Source organism: Sceloporus occidentalis, unplaced genomic scaffold (genome assembly GCF_023333645.1).
Source record: "Sceloporus occidentalis isolate IW3139 unplaced genomic scaffold, rSceOcc1.0.p SCAF_7, whole genome shotgun sequence".
NCBI classification, from domain to species: Eukaryota; Metazoa; Chordata; class Lepidosauria; order Squamata; family Phrynosomatidae; genus Sceloporus; species Sceloporus occidentalis.
Window position 1 is genome coordinate 20076696 of NW_028316987.1, and position 17349 is coordinate 20094044.

Sequence of the window (17349 nt, forward strand, 5' to 3'; positions counted from 1 at the left end):
AGTTTGAGACTGCTTTAACTGACCTGGCTCAATGCTAGGAAATTATGGGAACTGTAGTTTTGTGAGCCATTTAGTCTTCTGTTAGAGAGCTCTGGTGCCACAGTAAACTACAGTTCCCAGGATTCCCTAGCACTGAGCCAAGGCAGTTAAGGCGGCCTCAAACTGGATTATTTCTGCAGTGTGTTTTAGACCTATACTGAGAAACAAGTGTCATATTATATATCACATATCATTCTTCTTTTAGGCGAGGTACAAACCGCCAGAAAGAGGCGCCTCCCCGGCATTTCTCTTTGCTCCGTAGGAGCGCCGCAGCAACCAAATTGTGCAGCACTCCTACCCAAAAGCGGCTTCTTTTGGCGGTGTCACTGCAATGCCGCAAAGCTCCAGAGACGTCGCGATGATGTCACAGTTGTGCAACTCCGTCTCGAAGCAGCGCCGCTGCGAAGTCATCATTACGCGCCCCTTGCACATGACGAGGGTGCATTAAAGGCCCATCTGTTCCAGGCCTTAAATAATCTTTTAAATTTGGAGTCCCCCCCCCCCACATAGTATTTTTTAAAAGACTATGGATAATGTCATTTTCCAGTGAAAAAACAATGTTAACAGGCAAAGAGTGTGACATAGGGACTGTGCAGACAGCCCTGAAGGGGCGGCCTCTAGCCACTCCTTTTACAGCCAGATCGGGGCCGCAGCAACCACATGCCACAGCCCCAATCTGACATTTGCAGGGCACAAAAAGGAACTACAAAAGCAGTTCTTTTTTGCACCCTGAAAAGGGTACGATAGCAGTGGCACCACGGCTTTACAGCGCTCCTTTGGCGCTGCATCATGTGGCCACAGCACCAGAGCAGCGTCGTGACATGGCATCATGCCACCTTTGGAGTGGAGTTGGTGCATGCATCGTGGACGCCATGCACTGACTCCACCCCCAAGCCGGCCTTTATGGCTGGTCTGCACAGGGCTATAAGTGGCTGAAACAGTGTTATACAGTAGCCAAAATGGTAATGCAAGTCTATGTTGTATCAACATGTGTTTTCATGAGAATAATAGTACCAATTTATTCTGCTTTGGTTAGCTCTCATCTGGGACCATTTCTGGGTACAATTGTTCAAGGAGGATCCTGATAAGATGGAATGTGATCTGAGGAGGGTGATCAAGATGGCAAAACATCTGGAAATAAAGCCCTATGTGGGATAGCTTTGATGTATGTTTGGCTTGGAAAATAGAAGAGTGATAAAATAACCATATTTAAATATCTGAAAAGGTGTCCTGTAGAAGATGGAGTGAGCTTGTTTTCTGCTGCTCCAGAGACTAGAACATGAACCAATGGGTTTAAATTGCAAGAAAAGAGTTTCCACCTAGGCATTCAGATCTTGATCATAAGAGATGCTGACAGTAGAATAGACCTCCTTGGAGGCAGTGCACTCTTCATTGGGGGTCTTTAAACAGAGCTTGGATGGCCATATCTTGGAAGTGCTTTTGCTGCAGGTGGTTGGACTGAATGGTCCTTGAGGTCGCTTCCAATTCATGATTCTGTGATTATAGATGTTTACCCAGACAGACATCTTTGAGTATGAATTACCAAATTTTAACATTAGCAAGCTGATGTCAACTCACAGGGTTATGTCACATATGCTACAGGCTGAATAAACTAAACAGTTAGGGCATCCAATAAGATGTATTCAGAAATATTCTGATTGAAATGTTACCAATTGGATTTTCAAAATCAGCTTCACACATCAAGAATGACTTATTCAGCTGACATAACCTAAACACAGTGGCAAAAATGAGGGTGCCACCGAACAGATGCTAAAAGATGCCAGTAGTCATCTTGATCTGACCAGGATACCGAAATGGGAGAGGTATGAATCAACACTCCCAAGTGTCAGTAATTTCAGGATATTTAAATGCCGGAGGTATGAATCAAGATATTCCAAGTGTCAGTAATGAAATAAAATAATGTGATCTCATATAGAATCTAGGATTGTAAATGCATAGAAATTATAAAGTAACACCAACATATCAATGTCTAATATAATTCTTCAGTCAAATGATGTTATCATCATGTGATATCACCAAGTAGCTCATAATCTGTAAAATTTGTCACACTCTAGTAGGCGAAGCAAGGGAAGAAACAGATTATTTACAGCAAGGGAATATTAGCAGTAAACAGATTAAATGTTATGGTAGATAATAAATAAAGCCTTATGATCTTCCTTCTTCCCTAACGCCTACTTCATCGTGCATTTGGAGACAAAGATATTGTTCTGCTTTTTAAGTGTTATTTATTACTTGCAGCCTTTCGGGTACTATGTTTTTTATCTGTCTTATAATGGGTAAAAAGGCAGAATAAAAATATATTTTAAAGAAATTAAAATTGAAATATTATCTTCCCCATAGATTTAATAATGTGAGTAGAGAGCAGTGGCATCACTAGGGTTGGTGTCACCTGGTGCAGTGCCTCCTTCCTCTCTCCCGCTGCCTCACTACCTTGCTGTCCATTGTCTGTCGACACCTAGAAAGCGCTGGCAGAGGGCAGGCAGCTGGGCAAGTGAAACAGCAAAAGGGAGGCAGGGATAGATAGTGGGGCTTCTTGTTTGGGCTTCAGGCTGGCAGGAGTGTGTTTCCATTCTCACCTTTCACCCCATTTGTGGAAGGGATCCAGGGTAGTGGGGAGGGTAGCAGGTGTGTGCGCGCGCGCGCATGCATTCTCCATCCTCGCCTTCTTCCCCGCTGTCCTAGTTCCCACAGTAAAGGGAGCCAGGCCAGCAGGGAGCCCAGTGGCGGCGTGTGCCCACCACTGCATGGCAGCCACAAGGTTGTGAGTTCAATCGCAGGCAGGGTTCCAAGGTCCACTCAGCCTTCCATCCTTTCTTAGGTCGCTGAAGTGAGTACCCAACGTCTTGGGGGCAACTGGCTTACAGATTGTAAAACTCTTAGAGCAGAGGTTATCAACCTGTGGGTCAAATGACCCTTTCACAGGGGTCGCCTAAGACCATCAGAAAACACATATGTCTGACGGTCTTAGGAACCGAGACACCACTCCTGTAATGCAGGGTCACCACAACATGAGGAACTGTATTAAAGGCTTGCGGCATTAGGAAGGTTGAGAACCACTGCTCTTAAGAGAGTGCTGGTTCACTGATCAGCAGTATAAAAATGTACCCAAACACCTACTGTATATATATATACTCATGTATAAGTCTAGAAATTTTAGTCAAAAAACTGACCCCAAAAACTTGAGTCGACTTATCCACGTGTCAATGTAAGTACTGTACTTTAACTATGGGCAAAAAATAGGGCTATTCCCTGGTGAAAGGCAAGAGTGTAATTTGTCCTGGAAGCCCTGACCCTCCTCTGTTCTCTCATCTATCCTGCCTTTAATATGAGCACAAACAGTTATGCCTGCTGGAATTTTGTACCTTCTTTGGCATTGTTTTCCTTGCTTCATCCTTTAGATCCTCTGTGACGTGCCCCTAAGTTTTACCCTCGACTTATCCATGGGTCATATCAAAATCCATAATTTTGGCCCCCAAACCCACCCTTGGCTTATACATGAGATCGACTTATAGTCGAGTATATATGGTACTTTTTTGGCAGAAGTGGGCTGTGTGGCATACATCTGCTTCCCTTTAAAATGCTTTAAAAGATGATGTAGTGGGTGAAGCTCAGTGGGAGGAGAAAGGAAAATTCAGATTTCAAAATATTTGGTTAAAATGTGACGTTTTTAAAGAAAATTTCAAAATAATTTTAAAAAATTAAAATTGTCAAGAATTTTTTTTAATTTCTTAAATTTTTTAAAATGTTTATTCTTTTAAAAACATCACATTTTAACCAAATATCCACTATGTCAGGGATGCTTTGATTGTGAGTTCATGCATGGCATGGCTGGGGGGGGGGGGTTGGACTGGATGGCCTTTGGGGTCTCTTTCAACTCTCTGGTGCTATGAAATACATTTAGGTTGTGCATATGATATTGCAATGTGAAGGTATAATTAGGTGTAGCAATAGTGCAAAAAAGCATCACTCGGGATTCTGTATGGAGGAAGCCAATAGGAAGGGTGACCCCGTAATAGTAATCCACTTGGATCTCAGGGGATCCAAGTGGATTACAGTAGTAAAGTAGTGTTGCCAACAAGCCTCGAAGATAATTCCCCAAACGTTTGGCCAAAACTCACCAAATCCCCCCCATATCTCACCAAATACTTATTTCAACTCTCAAAGTTACCATTAAAACCAATCACCAAAATCACACCAAAGGCTCTGAAAAGTACCCATTTTGGTGTGAAACTCACCAGATTGGCAACACATCCCCAACCCCAGGGGTCTATATGGGGTAGCCATCCCCAATGTTTCCCTATGGGCAGGTATTCCCTATGTTTCCCTATGGGCAAGTAATCCCCATGGTTCTCTATGGGGTAGCCATCCCCATTGTTTCCCTATGGGCAGGTATTCCCTATGTTTCCCTATGGGCAAGTAATCCCCATGGTTCTCTATGGGGTAGCCATCCCCAATGTTTCCCTATGGGCAAGTAATCCCCATGGTTCTCTATGGGGTAGCCATCCCCAATGTTTCCCTATGGGCAGGTATTCCCTATGTTTCCCTATGGGCAAGTAATCCCCATGGTTCTCTATGGGGTAGCCATCCCTAATGTTTCCCTATGGGCAAGTAATCCCCATGGTTCTCTATGGGGTAGCCATCCCCATTGTTTCCCTATGGGCAGGTATTCCCTATGTTTCCCTATGGGCAAGTAATCCCCATGGTTCTCTATGGTGTAGCCATCCCCAATGTTTCCCTATGGGCAGGTATTCCCTATGTTTCCCTATGGGCAAGTAATCCCCATGGTTCTCTATGGGGTAGCCATCCCCAATGTTTCCCTATGGGCAAGTATTCCCCATGGTTCTCTATGGGGTAGCCATCCCCAATGTTTCCCTATGGGCAGGTATTCCCTATGTTTCCCTATGGGCAAGTAATCCCCATGGTTCTCTATGGGGTAGCCATCCCCAATGTTTCCCTATGGGCAGGTATTCCCTATGTTTCCCTATGGGCAAGTAATCCCCATGGTTCTCTATGGGGTAGCCATCCCCAATGTTTCCCTATGGGCAAGTAATCCCCATGGTTCTCTATGGGGTAGCCATCCCCAATGTTTCCCTATGGGCAGGTATTCCCTATGTTTCCCTATGGGCAAGTAATCCCCATGGTTCTCTATGGGGTAGCCATCCCTAATGTTTCCCTATGGGCAAGTAATCCCCATGGTTCTCTATGGGGTAGCCATCCCCATTGTTTCCCTATGGGCAGGTATTCCCTATGTTTCCCTATGGGCAAGTAATCCCCATGGTTCTCTATGGTGTAGCCATCCCCAATGTTTCCCTATGGGCAGGTATTCCCTATGTTTCCCTATGGGCAAGTAATCCCCATGGTTCTCTATGGGGTAGCCATCCCCAATGTTTCCCTATGGGCAAGTATTCCCCATGGTTCTCTGGGGCAAAATGGAGGCATTGTTCCCCCCAAATAGGTATTCTGTCTCTCCCAATTAAATCTTCCTTCAATCCCCAAATCTGTAGCCTTGCAAAGAGAGAGAGACACTGAACACCATTCACACCCAGAAGACTTGCATCTGCTGTGCATCATGGCTTTTCTTGCTCAGCTGAGGATTTAAATAACAGCCAGTGCTGGAAACCTGGAACTGAAAGGCATTTGGGGGGTGGGGTGGGGGGGTTAGGGGTAGAAGCCTTATGGGGCACCAAGAGCAAAGAGTTAAAAGCGCTGCCAAAGCGGGTTATATGATGTCCCCAGTGTGGATGCAACCCAAGGAGCCTAAACGGAGGCTGGATGGGGCTTAAGGTCTTAATGGGGGGTGGATGCCGATGCACTCACCGTGGGGCTGAGCCAAACCCGAGAGCAGGACCCCCACAAGCGCCCCCGCCAGGTAGGAGGCCATAGAGCGGCCCCAAGGGCCCGGGCCCACCGTCATCGTGGCTCCCTTCAGCAGCACCAGCTCCAGGTCGCCCCTGTCCTCCTCTTCAATGGCTGCCCTGGTGGCAAGATGCCCGCCTCGAAGAGGAGGAGGAGGAGGAGGAGGCTGTGTTTCCTGCTGCCCAAAATTAGGAAGGAAGCCGCTGCGGAAGGCCTTCGCTGCTGCTGCTACTAAGGGCCTCTTTAGCCATGAAACCACCAAAGTCACACTCTCTCAGCCTCAGGGGGAGCCATGACAAACCTCTGGGCAAACCTCTTTTCTAGACTGAAGTCTACTTCCTCAGATGTAGGCTTAAGTCTAGGAAAGCTCATGCTGCCAAGTTAAGTCTCAAAGGGGCTACACAAGAGACCTTTCTTTCGTCCGCAAACGCCCTCCATTTTGACCATGCATCGTCCATGGCCCTTCTGTGAGTGTTGTTAAGGGCTTTATTTTTGGGGTGCCCGGTCCTCCTTGGCGGGGCACAAAGCCGCAACCTCCAACACAAGCCTCCCAAGAAAGAGGGAACTCCTCCTCAGCCACAGCTGGCCACAAAGGCGGGCCTAGCCATCTCGCCTCGCCCTCCTCTCTCTGCCTCCTTCCCCTCAGAAGAGACAAGAGCAGCTCTAGGCCGAGCAGGAGCCGCCCAGCGCCCGCCATTTTGGGCCTTTTAAACCTTTATCTACATCATTCTGGGTGCGCGCGGAGGATGCCGGGAAGGGGTCATGTCCGCCGCCAGACTGGGCCTTTTTGGGGGGTAAGGAGAGTCAGGTGGGGAAAATCGGGGCGTACTGGACACAAAGGACAGTCCCTGACCATAGGGGAACCACACTTGCCCATAGGGAAACATAGGGAATACTTGCCCATAGGGAAACATTGGGGATGGCTTCCCCATTCGGCAAGTAATCCCCATGGTTCTCTATGGGATAGCCATCCCCATTGTTTCCCTATGGGCAAATATTCCCCATGGTTCTCTATGGGGTAGCCATCCCCAATGTTTCTCTATGGGCAAGTATTCTTTATGGGGTAGCCATCCCCATTGTTTCCCTATGGGCAGGTATTCCCTATGGGCAAGTATTCCCCATGGTGCTCTATGGGATAGCCATCCCCATTGTTTCCCTATGGGCAAGTATTACCCATGGTTCTCTATGGGGTAGCCATCCCCAATGTTTCTCTATGGGCAAGTATTCTTTATGGGGTAGCCATCCCCATTGTTTCCCTATGGGCAAGTATTCCCCATGGTGCTCTATGGGATAGCCATCCCCATTGTTTCCCTATGGGCAAGTATTACCCATGGTTCTCTATGGGGTAGCCATCCCCAATGTTTCTCTATGGGCAAGTATTACCCATGGTTCTCTATGGGGTAGCCATCCTCAATGTTTCCCTATGGGCAAGTATTCCCCATGATTCTCTATGGGCAAGTATTCTCCAATGATTCTCTATGGGCAACAATCCCCAATGTTTCCCTATGGGCAAGTATTCCCCATGGTTCTCTATGGTTTAGCCATCCCCATTGTTTCCCTATGGGCAAGTATTCCCCATGATTCTCTATGGGCAAGTAAACCCCATGATTCACTATGGGCAACAATCCCCAATGTTTCCCTATGGGCAAGTATTCCCCATGGTTCTCTATGGGCAAGTATTCTCTAATGATTCTCGGTGGGCAAATATGGTTTCCCTATGGGCAAGTACTGTGCTTTGTTTTATTACATACCGGAAAAATCAGTTTCTGGGCAGTCCTGCTGAGACGCTGCAAACTGAGGCTGCATCCACACTGGAGAAATAACCCGGTTTGGCACCGCTTTAACTCTTTGTCCTGCCTTAAAGCTATGGAATTATGGGAGTTGGAGTTTTCTGTGGACTCACAACAAACTCCAACTCACTGAATTCCATAGCCTTGAGACAGGACAGTTAAAGTGGTGCCAAACCGGGTTATTTCTTCAGTGTGGATGGAACCCTAGTCCTACAAAAAGGAGGATCAATGAATGGGGAATTTGCTTCAAAATAAATGGGCATCGTTTCAGCCCAATCCAAAGCAGTTCGGAGGAAGGAAGAGGGAAACGTATAGCCTATGCCAAGAAAAAGTTTGAAAACCATTCCTTGTCAGTTTGTAGGAAACGGTATCCAAGGCTGCATCCCACTGGAGAAATAATCTGGTTTGACACCGCTTTAACTGTCATGGCTGAAGGCAATGGGATTCTGGGAGTGGTCATTTGTTGTGGCACCAAATCTTTGCCACAACAAACTACCTTCTCCCCCCCCCCCCTACAAAGTGATTTTGTAAAGGGAAGTTCCTCTGAAATCAGTAGGGAATTTTTTGGGTCAACTTTTGGCCTGCTGCTAATCAATGAATGGGCTAAACAAGTGTATCTAAATAATTAGGGCTGCTGCCTGTTTTTGTCTCCCATGTGTGCAGTGGTGCTTGCTATATCATGATCCATGTTACCTAAATCACCACAGTTGTTTTAATGCATGCGTACTGTATTTGAGACTGTAGCACTGCTATAGAACGATAGCCTGTGTTCAAGAGCATGTTCAGGATATGCGAACCATTTCCCTTCCAAGGATTGGTATGCTAAATTAACAATTTGTCACTCTTATGTTTTGCAGAAAACTTGAAAGATGATTATTGCAACATGGAGAAAAAATCATACGACGGGAAAACTGATCATATGCAAAAGTTGATCTTTCCAACTTTGTTTCTCCTTCTGGTTGTACTGCTTGTGAACTTGCTCCTCTATCAATACTTCAGCGATGTGTATTTTTCCTATGGCCAGACCAGTGTTGAGCACAATTTGTGTCCACATGGTTACTTCAGATTAGGAACCCTGAAAAACTGTACGCCATGGTTGTCTTGTGAGGCCATAAAAAGAGAAGTCCGCAAACTGAAACGTGTTGGTGAAGGGGCTGTGAAAAGGGTTGGTATACCATAATAAAAAATACTAAATATGTTATTCTTTATATTCACCATTCATTGTTTGTGACTTAATGACAACTCCATTCTTACCAGACTGTTGCATGTGTCTTGATGTTTGCTTCCATAATTTTTTTCCTAAATGACATACTTTTTATTGTACTGTTTCGTATTTAAGCTCCGGCGACTATATGCATTAGTGAATGTTAACAATCGGAGAATAATTTTGTGACTGTCAGGAAACAGATACACTGTACATATATATTTTTCCAGGTTTGGGACAAGAATATTTAGGTGACTTCTCAACATTCATTGGTGGCTCTGTTTTTCTCCACAATCAAAATGTGTCAAGAATTCTTTAAACATTCACCACATTTCAGATCATCTTGTATAACATATTGAGTTGTGGCATAGTTCTCTTCCTTATTAGGAGTTGGTTTGGCTTTTTTTTATCCCTTTGGTCAGTGGTAGCGACCCAGTGGAGGTAGTGAACTGTGTTAACTTCAGTTCAGGACTGGATTTGTTAAACAAGTATTATTCCCCCAACTGGAAACTAGCTTAGTTTTTGTCAGTTCAAATCCTTTGATGCTCACAGTGACACCAAGGAGAAAGCAATGGAGCTTTTGAGTGTTCCTACTCCTTCCAAGGAATTCCCTAATTCATTATAGAAGCACCCCACACCAAGTTCTTCCTAGAAACCTTCCTCCAAATGATGCTGGTGATACAAACATTGCAGCATTCCTTGTGCTAGAGGCAAGGAGTTTCAGAATGCAGGTAAACATTATGGGAATTTCTAATTCGTATTCCAAACTGGTCTGTTCAAATTTTACTAACATAAATAGGAGGTATGTTATTGCACATATCTTTAGAATATAAAATTCTGGAAGCATATGTAGCACAAAGTCGTATTGTACAGATTTTGCTGGCTTGTTGTTCCTCATACCAGTATATTATGGTAGCCATACTGGGTTTGGCCTGTCTTTGGTAGAGATGGTTCAGATACTGAATATAGAGTATTTTGAACATCTCAGAGCTTAATCAAATGCTTGTGATTACAGTATATATATAGTCGACTATAAGTTGAGAAATTCATGCTCCTAAATTGCCCCTAAAATCTTGGGTAGACTTATATAAGGGTCAATACATCAGTAGTGCTTAGAAGGGTCCTAAAGCAAGCCAGCCTGATGCCCCAGTCTCCATTGAACACCATTTCGTTCCCTCTCCAGTCCCTTTTGCAACCCTTTGCTTCCTATTGGAAAAACTCCCCATTTAAATACTCTGGTTTCTCTTCAGATCTTATAAATCTTTCGCCCATTTAAATCCACTTAGTTCTCTCTGCTCTGTTTTGCAAGACCTGGCTTCCCATGAAAAAATCTCTCCATTTAAATCCACTTGCTTTCTTTCTCAATCTGATGTTAAAACCTCTCCTCCAGCACCTGGGAATCAGTTGGGAGAGGTCTAGAGAAGGAGAAGGAGGGACAAAAGTGGTATTTCCCTCTTTCTATTCTTCCTTATAGCCCCCTAAGTTTTACCCATGGGTCATAACAAAATCCAGGATTTTGACCCTGAAACCTTCCCTCGACTTATACATGAGGTTGACTTGTACACGTTTATATATGGCATTTTCCCTATTGTACAGGAAAGCTGTTACAGCTGTCTTGATCTCACTGAATCTAAATCATAGAATGAGTTGATGTTTACAAGATAGTGGCCATTACAAACTGTCTTGTTCCTCTTCTGAAAAGTAAATGAAGTTTCCTCCTTGTTTTTAGGTCTTTCTTTCTGAGTGGAAGGAAAACAAAGTTGCCCTTTCTCAACTGACTATGCCAGAACTGCAAGAGGACTTTATTCATGGGCTTCACATGCTGAAATCTCTACAAAGCAAGTATGTGGTCAAATTACTTGGATATTGTGAAGAAGAGTTTGTGGTTCTTACAGAGTACCATCCATTTGGTTCCCTGAAGAATCTGAATGAGATACTGAATCTTCCAAAATACAAGCACTTGAACACATGGTATAACAGGTTCCTGCTGGCCATAGGCTATGTGAGCATCATCCACTACCTGCACTATAGTCCTCTGGGCACTTTTGTGATGTGTGACTCTAGTGACTTGGATAAAGTACTTTCACAATACTTGTTGACAAGCAACTTTCATGTTGTTGTGAATGACTTGGATGCCCTGCCTCTTGTGAATAAGGATGCTGGGGAACTGATTAAATGTGGTCATCGGGAGCTGCAAGGTGAGTTTGTTGCTCCTGAGCAGCTTTGGCCCTATGGAGAGGAAACCTCCTTTGAAGACAGCCTCATGCCTCCATATGATGAAAGGACAGACATATGGAAAATCCCTGACGTTTCCAACTTTCTCTTAGGAGATGTTGATGGGAGCGATCTTGTCAGGTTTCACCTCTTTGACATTCATCTGGCATGTAAGAAAAGCCCAGCTGAAAGACCATCTGCACAGATAGTTCTTGACAAATATAGGAAAGTGCTAGCATTACTTGTTAGAGAAACAGTGATGCCAAGTACAAGGGACATGTTATAAAAAAATACTCATGGACATGTTTTGGTACCATAACAAGAACTGGGTATAATTTGCACTTGGCTCTAATTTGGAACAGAAATATAAATTGTGAAACTTTAAAATTAATTCTTTAAAATGTCTCAAAGGGAGTGAGAGGAAAGTAGTGTATATTCTGTTTGTAAAATTGCTAACTTCTTTCTAAGTTAAGTTGACACAGATGTGTTAAAAGGATAGCTGTAATGAAAATATTTGACAGAGTTAATGCAAGTGCTTCTTGTTCTTTCTTATGACAGAAAGCAGTTGCTTGCTGTGCTTTTCAGTTTTGTAGCATTTTAAATTATGGACCCTACTAACACTTGTCTTTCATCTCAGTACCATTGTTCTTTAGGATCTAATTCTTTTACCTATTGGTAAGGTGACATTGATTATACTTATGCTAATAGCAATTTTTTGTTAGTAACGTGCACCAGTGCACTGAATATGTAAGAATCTGAAGGTGGGGCGACTAGTTGTGCATCCAACTATGACTGGTACAAAAAATACATTATAGAGATTACTGCTGTCCCCTTAGTGTATTAGATGTTGTAAAGCCAACACAATTCTCCTAACATTGGTCTAGACATCTGCAAGAGAAATCAGTGGCAGAGGGTGCTTTTAACCACTGTCTTGCGCACATATGCCACAAATTTGTAAATATTGCCCGCACTAGCTCACTGAAACCTAGAGTCCAGCTAGAGAAATACAGTGGCTTGGATGGAAACAATTTTCAGGGATAATTGATAGTTATGGGAAGGTTAAGTACCCCTCCCCAACCATGGTGCATTTTATTTTCTAGTGAAAAAGTGTCACCTTCAGTCATATTTCCCACTGACACTACTTTTTATTCCCTAAACCATGTTTATTTATACCAGGAATAGCATTAATTACCTGGGTGGTGAAAGTACGGCCCTTCAGAAGCAACTCCCATCAGCCCTAGCCATCATAGGCAGTGATGAGCCATGCTGGGACCTGCATCCAACCAAATTTGAAGGCCACACCTTTCTCATCCTTGATTTACACTTTGTTGCATGCTTTACAAGCAGGTCTTTAATCTGTTTGCTGCAATGTAGTCGCCTTGCATGCTTACCAGTTTTAACTAAAGAGCAAATGTCTTTAAAATATTCCCATACAGAGTCTTATGACCAATAGAATCCTTGATATTTTGCGAACATAAGTGCAAACCGGCCACTTTTATCTTCTTTTCTTTCCAGAATTTTTGCTCCTTTTTGCATCCCTTTGTTTTTACAGTGTATCAGAATTCTTGAGTGGACTATAATAGTTTACTTTCTTCCATCAACTGAAAATGAAATGCCTATGTTTGGTAGGTAGATCGTAAATACGGTCGTCTATACAGGGAAGGCTCTTTTAGTTTTTGGAGACGCACTGCTCAGCTTTACAGATTAACTGTACAACAAATAGGCTTATCTCTTTTAAAAAAAAACTATGAGCATAGGCCAAAGTCAGCACTGAAGTCCACACACAGATTTAATCGTCCATTAAAACAATAGACATGTATAACTCTTTGTTGGATTTAGTTGTTTCAGATAAACCTGTTCATTTCCGTTTCAGAGAAAAATCTTGGTATTTACAATTTTTATTTATTTTTAAATCTGATTTCATTTTTAAAATAAAATCTGTTTTTGGATCAATGAAGGTACAAGACTTTAAGGTCCAGGAATACTTTGTTCTGTTCCTGATGGACACATTTCTTGATATGCCCTATGAAAACAATAGATGGCAGTACTGTATGTAGTAGAATATTGAGCCATGCAATTGTCTTGTGGTTTTTAGCTTCAAAATAATCTCGGCTTAACAATGGCTGACCTATTAAAAATAAACTAGTTTTTAAAAAGTAAAACAAAACAAGTAAAAAGAAAAGGATGTTATAAATTTCAAACATTGGAAAATTGGGGAGAGAATAAATCAAGCCTATACCTTCAGTCAGAGCCAGTGTGATGCAGTGGTTTGACCACTGGCCTACAACTCTGGAAAACAGAGTTCAAATCCACACTCGGCCATGGAAACCCATTGGCTGACCTTGGGAAGGCAAAGGCAAACACCCTCTGACCCAATCTTGCCAAGAAAACCCCATGATAGGTTCATCTTAGGCTCACCATAAGTTGGAAATGATCTGAAGGCACACAAGAACAACAATACCTTCAGTTGGCCAGATTCCAACCCATGTATCTGTAAGCTATGAGACCTGCTTGAAAATAAAAATGGAAAAGGCTCTGGGGTAATGAATTAGTGATTTAAAAAAAAATTATGCTAATGATAGTCTCGTCATAGTACTGTAAACACAAGAGCATTTATACCGAACAGCAATTTCCAATAGCCTATGGCAACACTCTTAATACGAATCTTGCTGGATTATATTAAAAAATCCATCTAGTCTAGTATCCTGTTTCCAGTGGTACAAACCAGAGGCCACTAAGAAGCAGCCTATGAACAAAGTATAAAGATGTTAATCCTTTCCCATTATCTGTTCCCCAGCAACAAATTTTTCAGTCTACAAGTTTTCAGTTGGCGGTGGGAGGGACTGTTGAATTATCAGGAGCCATAAGCACCCTTGCCAAACTTTAGAGGGACACACATATTCCTGTGTTCCCAACTTCCATTTTTTTCTTTTTCACATTTATTTTTTTATAATCAAAACGCAACCAAGGAACCTTTGAAGAACGGGGCTGTTCTTTGTCACTTCAGCATCCACAAAAGAGTATCCAGCAGCAACTAGACCCCATAGATGCCCAGAGGACATGAAAGGGTGTTTTTATCTCAACATTATATCTAAATGTGGCAGCTCCTGAAAACTTTTTAAATGCATTTTTTTGATGGTGATGGGAGCTCAGCATTTTGGCAGTTTCCCAAAAAGCTTGTGAAGTGTTCCCTTTCCCCATTTCTCTTGGCCTGTTACAGACTGCCAAAATCAAGCTGCTTCGGGTCTCTTTGGAGGTATGCTATTTAAATGATGCATGGGTCCTAAGAGTCCGGAGGTCGCTCCAAAGCCACACTCCATTCCTAAGCACCGGAGTGCAGCTTTGGTGCAGCTTCCGGATTCTTAGGATGCATGCATCATTTAAACAGCATACCTCCAAAGAGACCCGAAGCAGCTTTATTCTGGCAGTCTGTAACAGACCTTTGAGTTTCTTTTTTTTTTTTTAAATTGCTATGCAAGAAGAGCACAGATCAGGAACTGTAAAACCCCTATTGTGTTTCAAATATTGCCCTTCAAATATGCTAAGGGAAAAAGTAATGTAGTTTTTCTGTCCTCCTCACTTCAGATGTGTTGTTTGAGGAGAACACATTATCTAGCTTCATGATGGCAAACCTATGGCATGCATGCCAGCAGTGGCATGCGATGCCATTTCGCCCAGCACACAGCAGGGAGGAGAAGGAACAGATACATACACTCCCCTGCCTCTTCCTGGACCTTGTCTGGCCTTCAGCTGTCTCTTGGAGACAACAGGAGGCTGGGAAAGGCATGGGGGAAAGGAAGAGCCAAAGGCGCACACCTGTGGCTCCTCCTCCTGGATCTTTCAAGGTGTCGGAGGCTGGGAAATGTGCACCTGATGCTGGAAAAACTCTTAGTTGGGGCACAGGGACCTGAAAAGGTTCGCCATCACTGTTCTAGCTCATAAGTTGCAAATGAATAATTTCTGGTTGAGACCTTAGGGCTAGATTTCTGTAGTACTCTGTATATAATTCTAGCATAATGCAAACCAAGCTGTTTGACCCAAAGCAGATGGGTAATGGAAGGCCAGGGTAAGGACTGAGCACGAAGCATGATGCACCAAATTGAACGTGGCCACTATATTGTGGGGGAGTGCAGAGTAGAATAGCGGATGGCCTGTTTCAAGTAAATTCAATCAGGATCTCCAAGGACATAAGGAGGATCATTATGTCAGACTGAGTTCCTGTGTTTTATGCTTAATAGATTGGCAGTGACAAGGATTAAATATAACCATTAAAAATAATGTGGTCAAGGCCTGCCAATTTGCTTTAGAAATTGTTTCCTTCTTCTGGCAGCTTCAATTAAGGAAAACTCTTTTTTGTGTATTCATTGAATGGAAGAAGATGTGTTGCAATGTGCAATAATTACTGCTTAGCAGAATTCACTCAAACTCTTTGGTTAAAGATTTGGCATCCATCTGAAAGTCAATTGACAGTGAGAAAGAGAGAAGCAACACAAAAACATCTTTCTGTTTACAGCTTTCTCTCACAACCAGAAATGACAGTATAATAATAATAATAATAATAATAATAATAATAATAATAATAATAATATATTTATATTCCGCTTACAGTAATCTCAAGGAATCCAAGCAATGCCAAATATATTTGGCATCTAAGGCCATATCAGTGCTGCAGAAACAATTCAGGTTGACATCATTATACTGCCGTAGCTCAATGCTATGAAATTCTGGGAACTGTAGTTTGTTGTGGCACCAGAGCTCTCTGACTCACAAAACTATAATTCCCAGAATTCCACAGCATTGAACTATAGCAATTAAAGTGGTGTCAAACTGGATTATTTCTGCAGTGCCGACGCAGCCCCAGTGAAGCAAACCAACCAACAAAACCCTTTCTAATCACTGGTAGCTATCTACATGCATGTTAGTATAATTTTCAGTTTCCGTATGCTTTGAAGCATTATTTTATCTGACACGTCTACTTTCTACTTAATTTTTAATTACACTTGTACTTTTCGTTAGCATGGATTCCCATATCACAAATCCAAATGTCAGTACAGTGATTCTTGCAGATTGGTGTCTCAGTGACTCTTGAAAGTAAGAAGAGCCTTAGTGGATACTAAAGCCAAAAGTCCATCTTATCCAATAGGCTGTTTTCAGTGGTAGCCATTTATGGGAAGTTCATAAGTAGAACATGAGGACATTTTCCTGTTTTATGCCTCTACACAACTTGTATTCAAAGCCAGATTGTTTTTACATCTCACATGGCTAATGGTGGGAACCCATTAATTTTCCTTCTGCTATGTCCATCCAACACAACGACCATCGCTAAAAGTTTCATATGCTTCATGTATGAGGGACTAATTGTTTTGGATGGCAAAAACTCAAAGAGTGGTAAAATATGTGGGTTTTTGTTCTTTTATAAAAAGTCTCCACAGTTTAAATTTTTCCTACACTTTGGTTGCTTCTGTTTGTGGATATTCAGTGTCCCTGAGAAGGAAAATGCTTGACTTTGGGGTATGTGCGTGCTATAAATCTTAGTTTGTTTTTAAGGTGTATTGCTATATTGCACCCCATTACATTAGAGAACTGATCTCATGTGGACGTTCTCAGGGCTGCAGGGAAAACAATGGCCTGTTACAGGCTGCCAAAATAAAGCAGCTTCGGGTCTCTTTGGAGGTATGCTGTTTAAATGATGCATGGGTCCTAAGAGTCCGGAGATCGCGCCAAAGCCACACTCCGTTCCTAAGCACTGGAGGGCAGCTTTGCTGCAGCTTCCGGATTCTTAGGATGCGTGCATCATTTAAACAGCATACCTCCAAAGAGACCCGAAGCAGCTTTATTTTGGCAGTCTGTAACAGTCTCTTATTCTAGTTTCTGGCAAATTATATTATTTCTTCTTGTTTCTCCCTTGGGAAGATCAATGTTCTCTTGGCAAAATGATGATGGAACCTTACTAACTGAAAATGAAGCCTTACTCTGCTATAATTTACTTAAATTAAGACATAAATACACAGTTTCAAATGAAACAGTTAAAGACATGGAGGGCTTCGCAGACAGTCGTTCCCACAACATTATCATGGTTTTTGTTTGATTTAATCATGTATTATTTCTAACTAGTATATATATATATCATTCCTTTGTAGGATCTAACTTGTTTTTCTTCCAAGTAAGGTCCAAGACACAATGCAGAAATAATCCACTTTGAGACTGCTTTAACTCCTCTGGCTC

General features: G+C 42.7%; 2 protein-coding genes across 4 annotated transcripts in view; one reads left to right on the forward strand and one right to left on the reverse strand.

Moving 5' to 3' along the window:
• LOC149309372 (heparan-alpha-glucosaminide N-acetyltransferase-like) overlaps nt 1-6104 on the reverse strand; it is a 31248-nt gene extending 25144 nt beyond the window's left edge. The window contains exon 1 of one of the 2 annotated variants that reach the window (XM_089532299.1): nt 5878-6104. In XM_089532299.1, the coding sequence (XP_089388425.1) occupies nt 5878-5974 (97 nt within the window). In that variant the 5' untranslated portion in view covers nt 5975-6104. Of the gene's footprint in view, nt 1-3422; nt 3654-5877 lie in introns of those variants that run through there. The other variant, XM_089532300.1, reaches the window with a different exon arrangement.
• Nucleotides 5876-14103, forward strand: LOC149309373 (protein O-mannose kinase-like). Of its 2 annotated transcripts, none has more exons than XM_089532304.1 (3): nt 5876-5929; nt 8564-8871; nt 10640-14103. In XM_089532304.1, the coding sequence occupies exons 2-3, from the start codon at nt 8590-8592 to the stop codon at nt 11408-11410; spliced, it is 1053 nt and encodes a 350-aa protein (XP_089388430.1). In that variant the 5' UTR covers nt 5876-5929; nt 8564-8589; the 3' UTR covers nt 11411-14103. The 2 variants fall into 2 exon arrangements, with proteins under 2 accessions (XP_089388430.1, XP_089388429.1); XM_089532303.1 differs by lacking the exon at nt 5876-5929 and adding an exon at nt 6566-6710.
• The last annotated feature ends 3246 nt before the right edge of the window (nt 14104-17349 follow it).